This window comes from Nestor notabilis, unplaced genomic scaffold, assembly GCF_000696875.1.
Source record: "Nestor notabilis isolate BGI_N333 unplaced genomic scaffold, ASM69687v1 scaffold7044, whole genome shotgun sequence".
NCBI classification, from domain to species: domain Eukaryota; kingdom Metazoa; phylum Chordata; class Aves; order Psittaciformes; family Psittacidae; genus Nestor; species Nestor notabilis.
This window is the reverse complement of record NW_009924398.1, coordinates 8,279-20,807: the sequence shown is the minus strand read 5'-3', so window position 1 is coordinate 20,807 and position 12,529 is coordinate 8,279. Positions and strand designations below refer to the sequence as shown.

At 42.6% G+C, this 12,529-nt stretch overlaps 1 protein-coding gene across 1 annotated transcript in view; it reads right to left on the bottom strand.

Moving 5' to 3' along the window:
• Positions 1 to 10,956, bottom strand: part of RIN2 (Ras and Rab interactor 2) — a 36,552-nt gene extending 25,596 nt beyond the window's left edge. The window contains exons 1-3 of the mRNA XM_010012590.1: positions 10,868 to 10,956; positions 1,949 to 2,141; positions 1,095 to 1,206 (exon numbers count right to left, since the gene is read on the bottom strand). Of these exons, the coding sequence (XP_010010892.1) occupies positions 1,095 to 1,206; positions 1,949 to 2,141; positions 10,868 to 10,917 (355 nt within the window). The 5' untranslated portion in view covers positions 10,918 to 10,956. The remainder of the gene's footprint in view (positions 1 to 1,094; positions 1,207 to 1,948; positions 2,142 to 10,867) is intronic.
• Between the last annotated feature and the right edge of the window lie 1,573 nt (positions 10,957 to 12,529).

The following is a 12,529-nucleotide window of genomic DNA, read 5'->3' as shown; positions in this document are numbered from 1 at the left end:
TATGCTGTAAGGCCAGCTCCCCCATGCCAAGGCTCCAGTGCTATTGACCATAAAGTGTGCATGTGAACCAGGGGAAAACTTAAGTCAGGTACTGATCTTTTATCCAACCTTTACACTAAAGGACAGGTCATTTATGTGCCTGGAAAAAGGGATTTCTTTAGGAGAGACACCAACAATACAGACAATAAGCATGCAGGTGATCTGGGGGTGGGCCAAGAGAAAATAAGTGTTCACATCCCAGACTGTAACTAAAATCTCAGCTATAACTGCTGAGTAAAACCATCAGTAAATACTTCCCCCTTGTGGTAAAATTTTATTCATGAAAGAATATTTTATTATTTTATTTTCTAGATAGGAAACATGGAATTCATTAGTATATAAAGCCTACGAACACAGGCTTAGAGCAGACTTAGATCAATTGTCATTGATAGCTTTCTCTTCTCTTTCCCATGCCTTGTTTTTAACTGGAACCAAAATCAGACATATAGAATTAACTTTTTGCTGCTGGGAGGCTGGGAAAGGAGAGGTAAAAAGGAAAAACTCAACTAAAATTATTCCCATTTGCTCATTTTATTACAAAGAGTGAATATACTTGGAATTATAAAAAATATTCATCTCACATCAGAAGCAGTTCCAAAAGGTTAATCCACCTATTTATTACATATAAAAAACCAGTAAGAACACCCCAAACCCAAAACCAACATCCAAATTCATAGACAGAGAGCACTCAGGACAGAGATGTATCCACGAACAGTCCCCTAAATACAAGGAAATGTAAGGACATTTCATTGGCAGCAGACAGAATTATAGACTGCATTTCTCCAGAAGATAAGTTTCTACAGAAGGTAACTGCCTATAATCACCAATGAATCATGGATTCAGCAAGGTCCATAAAAAATATTCCAGTTCTGTCCAGCATAGACTTAATCATTTCTGCTTATCTTCCCACTTGCAGAGCCCTACTCAGAGGGCACTGTAGGCAGTCTCTTCACTATTTGCATTACTTTGGGTATCCTGCTGTGGGTTTCATGAATGCAGAATGTCCCAGCTCATACAGGGTGACAAATAGCTAAAAAGTATGTAACTCAACTTACTGTATGTGCTTTCTTTTATTGCAAATTCTTTTAGGCAAGACCCACAGTCACTGGACAGACGCAGACATATGACTTTCTTCTGCAATCTTGCAGATTTTCTAACCAGAAATATCTGTTGTAGAGTGAGCAAAAAGACATGGTTTTATCTTCATCACAGATGCCTTAATAGAGACAGATTAGAACCAGAACAACTTAACGATCTCTGAATCTCAGAATATTACTCAGTCATTACTGTATCAGTAACTGTCCAGCTTAGTGTAAAATGGCAGCAGAACATTTAGGAAAGCATCTCATCTTGGTATGATACAGACATGTGACACCAAGGCCATTATGCCCTTCTTTGCGCTCTCCAGTTTAACACACAGCAAATCCCAAGCCTTGAGTCAAGTTGCAGAGCCTGGAAGAGACTGATGGTGGAGTGCCCATGTCCCACCAGCCCATTCATGCAATCCTTCTGCATTAGAGTCATGCCATCGGCCTCATCCAAGCAGACAGGGCCTGGTCTCCGTCATAGCAACTTTAATGCAGACACCAGTATAGATGAAATGCTGTCATTTGCCGCTTAGCTATTGCTTTCTCGTTCTGGGGAAAATACATCTGTTACATAGAACCCTGGTTAACAAGGTCCAGCTTTGGAGCTTTACTTGCAGCAGTCTAGTTCTCAGCTCCAGAGGACCCCAAACTAGTCTCCCAGTGTATCACCCCAAGCAAATGGTCCAGCTGCCAAGGAACCCCTCACTTGCATTGTCCAAAGCACAGAAGAAATGGGGGTGTGACATTAGTTGGTTAGTTTGTTTGGGTTTCTGGTTGGTTTTTAACACTAGCACCAAATAAATTGCAATGTAACTTCTTACCCCAGGAGGCTGGGCCTGCAGAATTTCCACAGCTTCAGCATCATTCAGACCAAGCTGCAGCCACACAGGGTGAGTATGGAGCAGCTTGTCCAATATGCTTAGCTTGTTGGATAGGCTGTCATATCCAGAGTCCCGAGGGCAGCTTTTTACATCATTTTTCTCAGAAGAGACATTATCCATGTTCTTTATTAGACTGTGGGGAGAGGAGAAATGAAACAAAACAAACAAACAAAAAAAGATCAGACATGCCAGCTTCAGTTCAGCAAACAGAGTCAGCACAAACCTAATGGCACTGCTGCACTCTGGACTGGTATTTTTCCTACTGAGAATTCATATAATTGGTATACACAAGAATTCTCATAGCCATAAGATTTTGCTTTCACTTGTCCTCAATTTAACAGCGAGCTCCACCAGCCCTGTCATCTTCACAGCTGCATATCCGTATTTGTCCCCCTCTGCTAAGGATTCTTAATTCCTGCTCTTAATTCCTTTGGCTCTGGATTGACTTCAATGTGAGGAAAAAAAGGCTAAGCTAACTGTGGATGTGGCAACCTAATGTAAGGTTAAAATTTATTTAGGACAGGGCAGCTAAAGTTACTGCTCAATTCAGTAATAAAGTACAGTTCTTGGAGGCTAAAGATATTTGCTATGAATTAAAAATACAAATAAACTAAGTACTTTGGGTACGCCTTTCGTTATGAAAACTTTGCCATCATTCATATAATACAGAACACCCAATACGATTGCACGTGTGTTGCAGGTTCAAATTCACCATTTCTGAGCTAGAAGTACATCCTGTAATTCTTTCTTCCAGTGCTAGAAGTTACTAGAGAAGAGTTACTTTGCTAACAACTTCTAGGTGGCAATATTGAGCATAGATAAAAACCAACCTGCAAGCTCAAGACCTGACTCTCTAAGATGTCAGGCTCAGAGGCTGAGTTCTCCCTACAAAGCTTTTCTGGCAGAGGCTCTGAGCAGCAGCAGGCAACACAGCTGTATTTCCCCACTCCAAACTGTCTTGCGGCTCTTCTGAACTGCGTGTTTTGGACAGGCAATAAGCATCATTAACACCATCTACCACCTTCATTATGCCAGCTCCTGTATCCTGAGCAAGTGGGTAGAAACTTCACAAGCACAGGAGCACTGAATACTTAAACTCACACAAACAACCCAAAAGAAGAACAACCCAAACCAAAAAACCAACCAAACCCCAGCAACCAAACAACAAAAAAACCCAGACAGCCAAACTACCTGTCTATAGCTTTGGTCAGCAACTTACAGCATCTTTAGACAGGGATAGAGAGGAAAGTAAACAGGGTAGAGAACTTTCACTGCATGATTGGGTAGGAACAGGCACAATCATTCAAATCTTCCATTACCTGGATCAGTTATCACTACCAGATCATCTGTGTGCTGCTCCCTTCCTTTTTCATCTTCTTTTTCTTTCTGCTTATTTATAATGTATTGCCTTTTAGATTTGCAAGGCATCTAAAACGCAGATGACCTTCCCTCCCTGAGCATCAAAGCTGTTAGTAACTGCCAGTATGACTCCAAGGGGCCCAAAATAACCTGGAAACTTGCTGCGTGCAGAAGGAAAGTAGTGCTTACATCAGTTATGACTGGGCTCAAACTGCCACAATAGGAATCCTGGGTTCCCCTTGCGTCCTGGGTTCAGCTACAGCAGTCATTTTTTCTCCTTCTTAGTAGCTGGTGCAGTGCTGTGTTTTTGACTTTCAGTCTGGGAACAATGCTGATAACACCGATGTTTTTAGTTGTTGCTAAGTAATGTTTACTCTGACCAAGGACTTTCTCAGTCTCATGCTTTGCCAGAGAGGAGGGGAAGCCAGGAGGAAGCAGAGGCAGGACACCTGACCCAAACTGGCCAAAGGGGTATTCCATACCACAGCACGTCATGCCCAGTATATAAACTGGGGGGAGTTACCCGCAAGGCCCAGATCGCTGCTCGGGTCGGGCTGGGTATCGGTCGGCGGGTGGTGAGCGGTTGTGTCCTTTTCCCTTGTTATTCCTCTTATCATTATTATTGGTAGCAGTAGTGGTTTGTATTATACCTTAGTTACTGGAGAGCTGTTATCTCAACCCGTGGGAGTTACATTCCTTCGATTCTCCTCCCCATCCCTCCGGGAGCAGGGGGAGGAAGGAAGAGGGGGGGAGTGAGTGAGCGGCTGCGTGGTTCCAAGTTGCCGGCTGGGCTTAAACCACAACACCTTTCAACTAGACTTCCAAGAGAACCTAATGTTGTAATACATGTATCTCCACAAAAGTCAAATAATGAATCACAAAAGTGTTTTCATGAACTGTACCTCCAGCAAATATTGCTGAGAAACTTTCCACTCACCTTCAGAGACATCTAGCAATGTTACAAACCAAAGACAGCCATGGCAAAGTGCAAGCTATACATGGACACTGGCTGCAGGCTTAACTATATATAACTTATTTCCATTCCTTGGTCTAGAGGTGGAGACTAAACATCTAGCAGAGGGAACATGGCTGAAAAGGAAAACAATTCTGTCTACTAAAGAAAGTTATATTACATATATTTGGTGAGGCACTGGAATAAGTTGCCCTTGCCCAAGGAATGTGTGAATGCTCCAAACCTGGTGGTGTTCAAGGCCAGATTGGACAGCCTTGGGTGACATGGTTTAGTGTGTGGTGTCCCTGCTCATGGCTGGGGGGTTGGAACTAGATGATCTTAAGATCCTTTCCAACCCAAACCATTCTATGATACTATGATTCTACATGCAAAAGAAGGTGTGTGACTGGTATCAACTGGAAGGCCTGGCACAACTTGCTACCATGAAACAACCTAAAGGCAGTAAGAGTTTGCATGTGTACGTAGGGTCACAGTGTTCCTCTTTGGTTTGGCTGGCTTACTGTTGTCAAACACACCCAAACCACTGTAAATTGTAAGACTGATTTGAATAGTGTGCGCTTGCAGCCCAGAAACCAACCGTATCCTGGGCTGCATCAAAAGGAGCGTGACCAGCAGGTCAAAGGAGGTGATCCTGCCCCTCTACTCTGCTCTGTGAGACCTCACTTGGAGTATTGTGTCCAGTTCTGGTGTCCTCAACATAAAAAGGACATGGAGCTGTTGGAGCAAGTCCAGAGGAGGCCACGAGGATGATCAGGGGCTGGAGCAGCTCCTGTATGAAGACAGGCTGAGAACGTTGGGGCTGTTCAGCCTGGAGAAGAGAAGCTGAGTGGAAACCTCAGAGCAGCTTCCAGTGTCTGAAGGGGGCCTACAAGGATGCTAGGGAGGGACTCTTCATTAGGGACTGTAGTGGTAGGACAAGGGGTAATGGCTTTAAACTTAAACAGGGGAAGTTTAGATTAGATCTAAGGAAGAAGTTCTTCACAGTGAGGGTGGTGAGGCACTGGAATGGGTTGCCCAAGGAAGTTGTGAATGCTCCAACCCTGGAGGTGTTCAAGGCCAGGCTGGACAGAGCCTTGGGTGACCTAGTTTAGTGTGTGGTGTCCCTGCCCATGGCAGGGGGGTTGGAACTAGATGATCTTAAGATCCTTTGCAACCCAAACCATTCTATGATTCCATGATTCTATGATTCCATGATTCTATGAATAGGGAGCTGTTGGGGGGTTGGAACCTCCATGTACTTTTACACAGAATCCCTCACCACGTGCTGAAATCTAAGGAGGAAACTTACTGACCTACATACACAGACACCTCCCTGTTGCAGCTGCTTCTTCCCCCTCCAGATATAAGTCAAAGATGATGAGTACCAATTAAGATGAGACTTTCTGCCTCTCCTAAACACTACTTGTTCAAATGACCCCAGTGCACTGCAGCTAGAGCAGTACTTGTATGTTGACTGCAATGCAGGAACGTAAACTATGAAAAAACGACATATGTCCTCAACATAAAAAGGACATGGAGCTGTTGGAGTAAGTCCAGAGGAGGCCACGAGGATGATAAGAGGCTGGAGCAGGTCCCCTATGAAAGAGCAGCTCCCGTATGAAGACAGGCTGAGAAAGTTGGGGCTGTTCAGCCTGGAGAAGAGAAGCTGAGTGGAAACCTCAGAGCAGCTTCCAGTGTCTGAAGGGGGCCTATAAGGATGCTGGGGAGGGACTCTTCATTAGGGACTCTTGTGGTAGGACAAGGGGTAATGGGTTTAAACTTGAACAGGGGAAGTTTAGGTTGGATCTAAGGAAGAAGTTCTTCACAGTGAGGGTGGTGAGGCACTGGACTAGGTTGCCCAAGGAAGTTGTGAATGCTCCAACCCTGGAGGCGTTTAAGGCCAGGCTGGACAGAGCCTTGGGTGACACGGTTTAGTGCAACGTGTTCCTGCCCATGGCAGGGGGGTTGGAACTAGATGATCTTAAGGTCCTTTCCAACCCAAACCATTCTATGATTCTGTGACACTTAAAAAATTATTTCCTATCCAAATAATTAAGGAAGAGTCAGAGAGAAATAAAAATCAGGTATGGTGAACTATGGCAAGAGCAGAGCTTGGCAAAACCACGTCTCGCAAAGCACATACAACCTATGAGAAGCCACTTGCCAAGGTCCAGGCAGTAAACAGACTCAGGATGACCATCTGCAATGGTCCAGCACCACTAAGCATCACAGCCCATGTTTGTTTATTCTTAAATTATTTGCTCTAATGATTCAGGCACTAGACACGCAGTCAAACCCTGACACATGGGAGCTCTTGAAACCTGTCATGTCTTAGAGTTAGACTGTAAAATTATTTGGGACTGGGATGTGCATGTAATTTCTCTGGAAAAAAATACAATAGCATCGAAAGAAGAACCATTCACATTCCTCATGATCATATGAGAACACGTGAGAATCGTATACAGAATAAGAAGTTGCTGCAACTAACCCACTAACAAAATATACTGTATACTATGCAACAATTCAATTCCTCTCCTGGTTTTAGTTTTAGTTTGGGTTTTTTTTGTTTGTTGGGGTTTGTGTGTTGTTGGGTGTTTTGTGTGTGTGGTTTGGGTTTGTTTTTTCTTTGTTTGTTTTTAAATGACTCCCAAGAAAAGACAATCTGACTTGGTCATATTACCTCCAAATCGAAACACAAATCGACCTCCACGATGGTCGACTTCAATGCAGGGGTGCTACACTGGTTCCTCTCCAGTCGAGAGGAGTTTCAATGCAACTTACAATGAATTGAAGAAAACATATGATTCATTCAAGTTTCCTTAGATTTGAGAGAACCTGCAAGTGGGCAGTAAACAGAGGTAACTGCCAAGATAAACGGTGCTGTGCTGCATCCTTATTAGACTCGGCTCACAGTAAAAAAGACATGGAACAGGTTGAAGCCTGTAACCAGGATGGTCCTATCCCTCATATCCAGAAGACTGGAACATTACACCTCAATCACGTATCTATGAGGCAAATGCTCCTGCCCTCCTGCTCCTACAGCAGTTTTCTTTGGTCTTTCAAATGCCTCTTGCTCTAACCTTGTAAAACATGAACTTCTAACATTTCTCCCAATTTTTTGTGGGACTTGGGACAATAAGACTATCTGCTCCCTGCAACTAATGCCAACTTCTCCAGCCTCCTAAATTGACAGACACTGGCCTCAGGAATGGACTTAACTCTCTTTGGGATTATGGACACAGTGAAGGTGCACCCTGCTTATGTGTGCATCCTGTCAGGATGACCAATACTGTTCCATGGGTTTGCTGGGTTGAATTAAACCAGCTGCTGTAGGATTTACAAACACACACAACCCTCTATGAAGGAATTTGCCTGCCCTTCTGAGGGCACAAGAGGAGCTGCGGGAAGCATTTGAGCAATACAGTCCACTCCCACACTGTGAAGAAGGCTGGTTATCAGCCCAAAGGAAAGAGCAACCCTGGATTTAGCCTATCATCCCAGATGCACTCAACCAGCAGGAGAAGGGTCACAGTGAGAGACCAGGTCTGATACTGTAATGAAAATAAGGACTAACTTGCAGTTGAACGTGTCCACATTTCCTCACTTGATTTTTTGCCTCTTGTTTTAGGGTCTTTGCACACCTTGATGTTACCTAGTGGGGAGTAAGAGAGAGAGGGAAGGTCTGCTCTTTGCCCATGGCAGCAGAGATGCAACTTAACAAGCCTTGCTGCCAACTCTTTACCGTGGTGCAAAGGTTTGCAAAACACAGCTCTGTGTCCAGATTGTTCTCCCACTCCACTGTTACTCAGCAGTAAGGAATATTCCTCTTGTTTCTTTCCCAGTCACAAAGGCAAAGAGAACAGCAAGCAGCTTTCTCCCTCCACCGTCATTCACAAAGACAACAGACACACAGGGTCCTGGGGCCCTCGAGGGAGAGCAAGTGCCTAAGAGACCATCCAGACGCCACCAGCCATGTCACATGTGCTCCCCTATCCGACATAGGCCTGGGCTGCTGCTGCATGAAGCAGCTCTCTAGTTACTTTTCAAAGGTCACTGGTACAGTGCAGGTCAGAAATTTATCCCATTTATGCCCTTTTCTCACAGCACCTCCCATTTGCACAACTGAGATGTGTGTCTGTGCTGGGAAAGTCCAGGCATTAAACACCGTGGAATATTGAAACTGATGGCATGAGCATCCCACTTCAAACACATTTTTACAAGGCTCTTTTTTGCCTGGCTTTACATGCTTAGAAGCCAAATTGTAGGCACAGTTACTTGAATCATTCTCAGTATTACTTGGGCCATATATTTAAAAAAGAGGAGACAGTCCAAAATACAACTGAAGGGGAGAAGGAATATAAATCTGAAAGTCACCACACAACCACAACCCTCTCCTCCCCCAAAAAACAAACCACAAAAAACAAAACCACCCCCCTCCCAAAAAAAAAAAAAAACCAACCCAAAAAACTAAGGCTGCAGACATGCAATTTCATGTACATATTTTTCTGAATAAAGTTGGGAGGTCTTGCAACCACTGCCTTTCTACAGCTGTTCTGGGTGCGTGAGGATATATGCTAAGGTGAAAAACAAGCAAGGAAAATAGACAGTCCTTTTAACTCCAATTTTTCTAGATGCAAATCCAAATGCCACATCAAGATGTCAACTTCTGCACAGCAGAACACACAATAATAAAAGCAACTTACATCAAATACAAGGTTTTAAATTAACTACAAAGAAATAAAGCTATGATAGTAAACACATCCTTGTGGGGAGTCTAATAAAAATAACTCTGGAAAACCTTAGTTGCAATTACTGTAACCTTGCTTTCTAGTTCTAGATAAACAAAAGATATCACTGCACAACTAATTACATAATTTATAGAAACTTGGATACAATTTCTTCCTTACGTATAAGCACACAGTTCAGAATTATGTAGTCACAAAAATTTACCTCAATTTATTCAGATTTCATATTTTACATTTATAATCTTAAAAGTGACAGAGATGAATGTGTATCTCTTAATTGGATGACTATTAATACGAAATTTAATTCAGTTAAGTAGTCATGGAAATGGCATTATTCCAAATAAATTAATCTAAATATATTTTACACTTGAAATTAACACATTCAGTTAAAAAAAACCCAAACCAACCAAGCCATTGGAAGAAAGAAAAATCAATAAAAATATTCCTTGGATCTGTAAAGTGAGTGGAGAGATTTAACTGACTGTTTCCAGCTAAGTGTTCCCCCAAGATTTTGAAACCAGTAGATATTAGTCTTTCATGCATTTGGTACATTTGAAGATACAAGAAGCTTTTCCTTAATTGAAAATTAAGTGATGATCATTGAAATTAATTAGCTGAATCCACTGAAGTAGAGAAAGGATCCTTCCCGGCCCTGTAAAAGAACTGTGCTTTCAAAAGCTTTAAAATGGGAATAATGTGCAAACAGGAGCATAGCCAAGGACTTTAAGTAGCTGCTGTCTTATGTTCTTTACCACTTGGGCAACAAAGGTGCTGCCAATGTTTTACTTAAATAATTTAAAATATATATATATATATAGTAGTAAGTTTTAGCACAGTTCAAAAGTATTTATAGAAAGAAAAAAAAAACCATAAACCCACAGATGTAATTCTAAGTAACCATTACCCACTTCATTAATTCTGCCTTGAAGAACAAAGCCCATCAGCTCCAGAGCTGGCCCAGACTGCAGGTAAGATAAAACATAATGCCTGCATTGGTTGCTTTCCTCTTGCAACAGATACTTCAACAATAATTACAAAAATGTGTTCTCTTGTGTACACGATGATTAAAAATACTGAATATCCCCCAGATGTCAATTTAACAGACGCTGCCAATCAAGCACAACAGCCACAGCAAAGCCAAAACGCTGGGGTCCTACTATGCCCATTTAAAGGTACAAGTTAAAAATTTCCACAGTCCACCCCTATGCAGCATGACCTGTTTTGAAAAGCCAGAACTGATCTTCTCTGTAATATGTATCTCAAATCATTTTAAGGTTACGGAAATGCCCCCATTGACTTCATTTTTTTATGTGCAAGTTACACATAAATGAACCTAAACACATATAAGCCACATCAGCATTAGCTCATACTAGTCAATATTTTATTTCCCAACTTCAGAACATAAATTGTGTTATTGTATGTTGAATCTTCACAGAGCAATGTGAAGGACATTTTTAGCCTTTACAGCATGAAAGCAAAGCTCATTGCTATAGACAATGGGAATAACATTAGTAGTTTCCTGCTTTAGACATTCATCAATATCCAAGGTTTGTAAAAAGGAAAGTAGAAGTGAAGTTCAGTTGCTTTTAGAAGATACTAAGGCAAATAGACAGAACAACTGAATCTGTGGGTGCTCCTCCTGCACAAAGGCAAATTCCTTGAAGCAAGAGCAAGATTATCTACACCCCTTATGTTGCTAGGATGGAAAGTACTAAAACATAAGCCACCCAAGAAGAGAACACAATGAAGACATTCCTGTCACGGTACACCTCCAGGAACTATGAAAATAAACATTTTAATCACCTTTGCAAATCAGCTGTTTCATCTTCCACTGTGAGATCTGTCTGTACCATCTCCTGTTTCAGTTCTCCGATTTCTGAGGCAATTGTGTCAATGAGCTAGAAAGGGACAAAAATAGTATGATGTCAAGTGAGTGGAAGAGGCGTGGAAAAGCAGCCTGGGCAAGCGTAGTCACCAGCACCAGTGATTACAAACCTTTTCTTTTTCAAATTGCATCCTATTTGGACTTCCCCTTGTGAAGAAAAAGTAATGGTTGAGGCCACTTATAATCGTTCTCAGAGGAAGACTAATTCCCATTTCGTGCCAGTACAAAACCTTCCAGCTAGCTTTTTTGTTTAATTATATTAAATCTGCATCCTCAACATATACAACAGCCTAAAAGAACTAAATGATTTGATCATTTGCAGGATTTGCTTTCTGAAAAAATATAATTAGGACAGTTCCATCTGCAAGAGTTATTTCAGAAGGGGTACTAAGCCAGCATTATGATATTGTGGAGGATGAAAACTACTAACACAGCAAGAAGGAAAAGAGTGGCTGCTTTTCACATTAGATCTCAGACTGTATTTGAACAGAACCACCCTAATTAAAGTGAACTACCCTGTAACACTTCAGCTCAGGTGGAACACAATCCCCATTTTGGATGAGGGCAAGACCTCATTTTTAACACGGGCAAGATTAGCACTAGGGCTCTATCCCGGGGAACACAGCATTTCCTAGACAGATGTCTGGGAAATGTTTTGTTGAGCACCCTGTCTGGGACATTCTTTGCAGCAATTGCATCAAGTTTGCTTGACACACCACACCATGGCAGTATATAGGCCCTGGCAGTGTTCTCTCTCCTGCAGAAGTGAAACTTCATGAAAAGGTTTGCAGCGATGCCGTCTCCTCTACCACCAAACCCCTGCACCTCAGAGTGAACACACACAACTCCTGGCACATGAAGTAAAACCACCTTTCCAGTCCAAGTTAGAACAGTCTTCATAGTCATTCACAAGACAACCCTGGATCCCACTAGTGCTAGGTAGCACAGTACAGCAGTATTTTCAAAGTACTACAGGCAATATTTTCCTATTTATTGGAAGTTTTCCCTCTATCTCAGAAATTCATAGCCTCCTTTGCTGTGCAGCATTATTCTGATCAACTCACAAGAGTTTCAGTGACTGCTTATAACAGGCCAAGTCCACTAAGTGAGAATGAATCACCATACACTACATCCATACCATAGGCTTCTAGTTTATAAAGAGCTTCCACCTGCTGACGTCCACACATCCCCTGAGTCACTGCGGTGAGATGTGAGCAATGCCTTCCTGACCATGAGCAAGAGCAGCGTGAGGAACCTGTGCTGCCCCAAAGGAGCAGCCTTGCACATCACCACAGCACCCAGCACCCCCATGAAACAGCACCTCCAAGAAAGACCCACCAAGTGCCCTGCTAGGAACAGGTAAATTCATTCCTCCTTTTGTATAAGGGATGAATCCACCCTCCATGCTGGCTTTACTTGGTGAAAAATACACTTGCCACTGCTGTTGCATGAGCCTCACCAAAAAGCCATCACATCACCATGTGCCTCTGGCAGCAGCGATGGCCAGCAGCATCACCTCAGAGGGAAGCTTTGACCTGGGTGCTCACAGAGTGCTGTAGCCAGTACACAGCTGACCACAT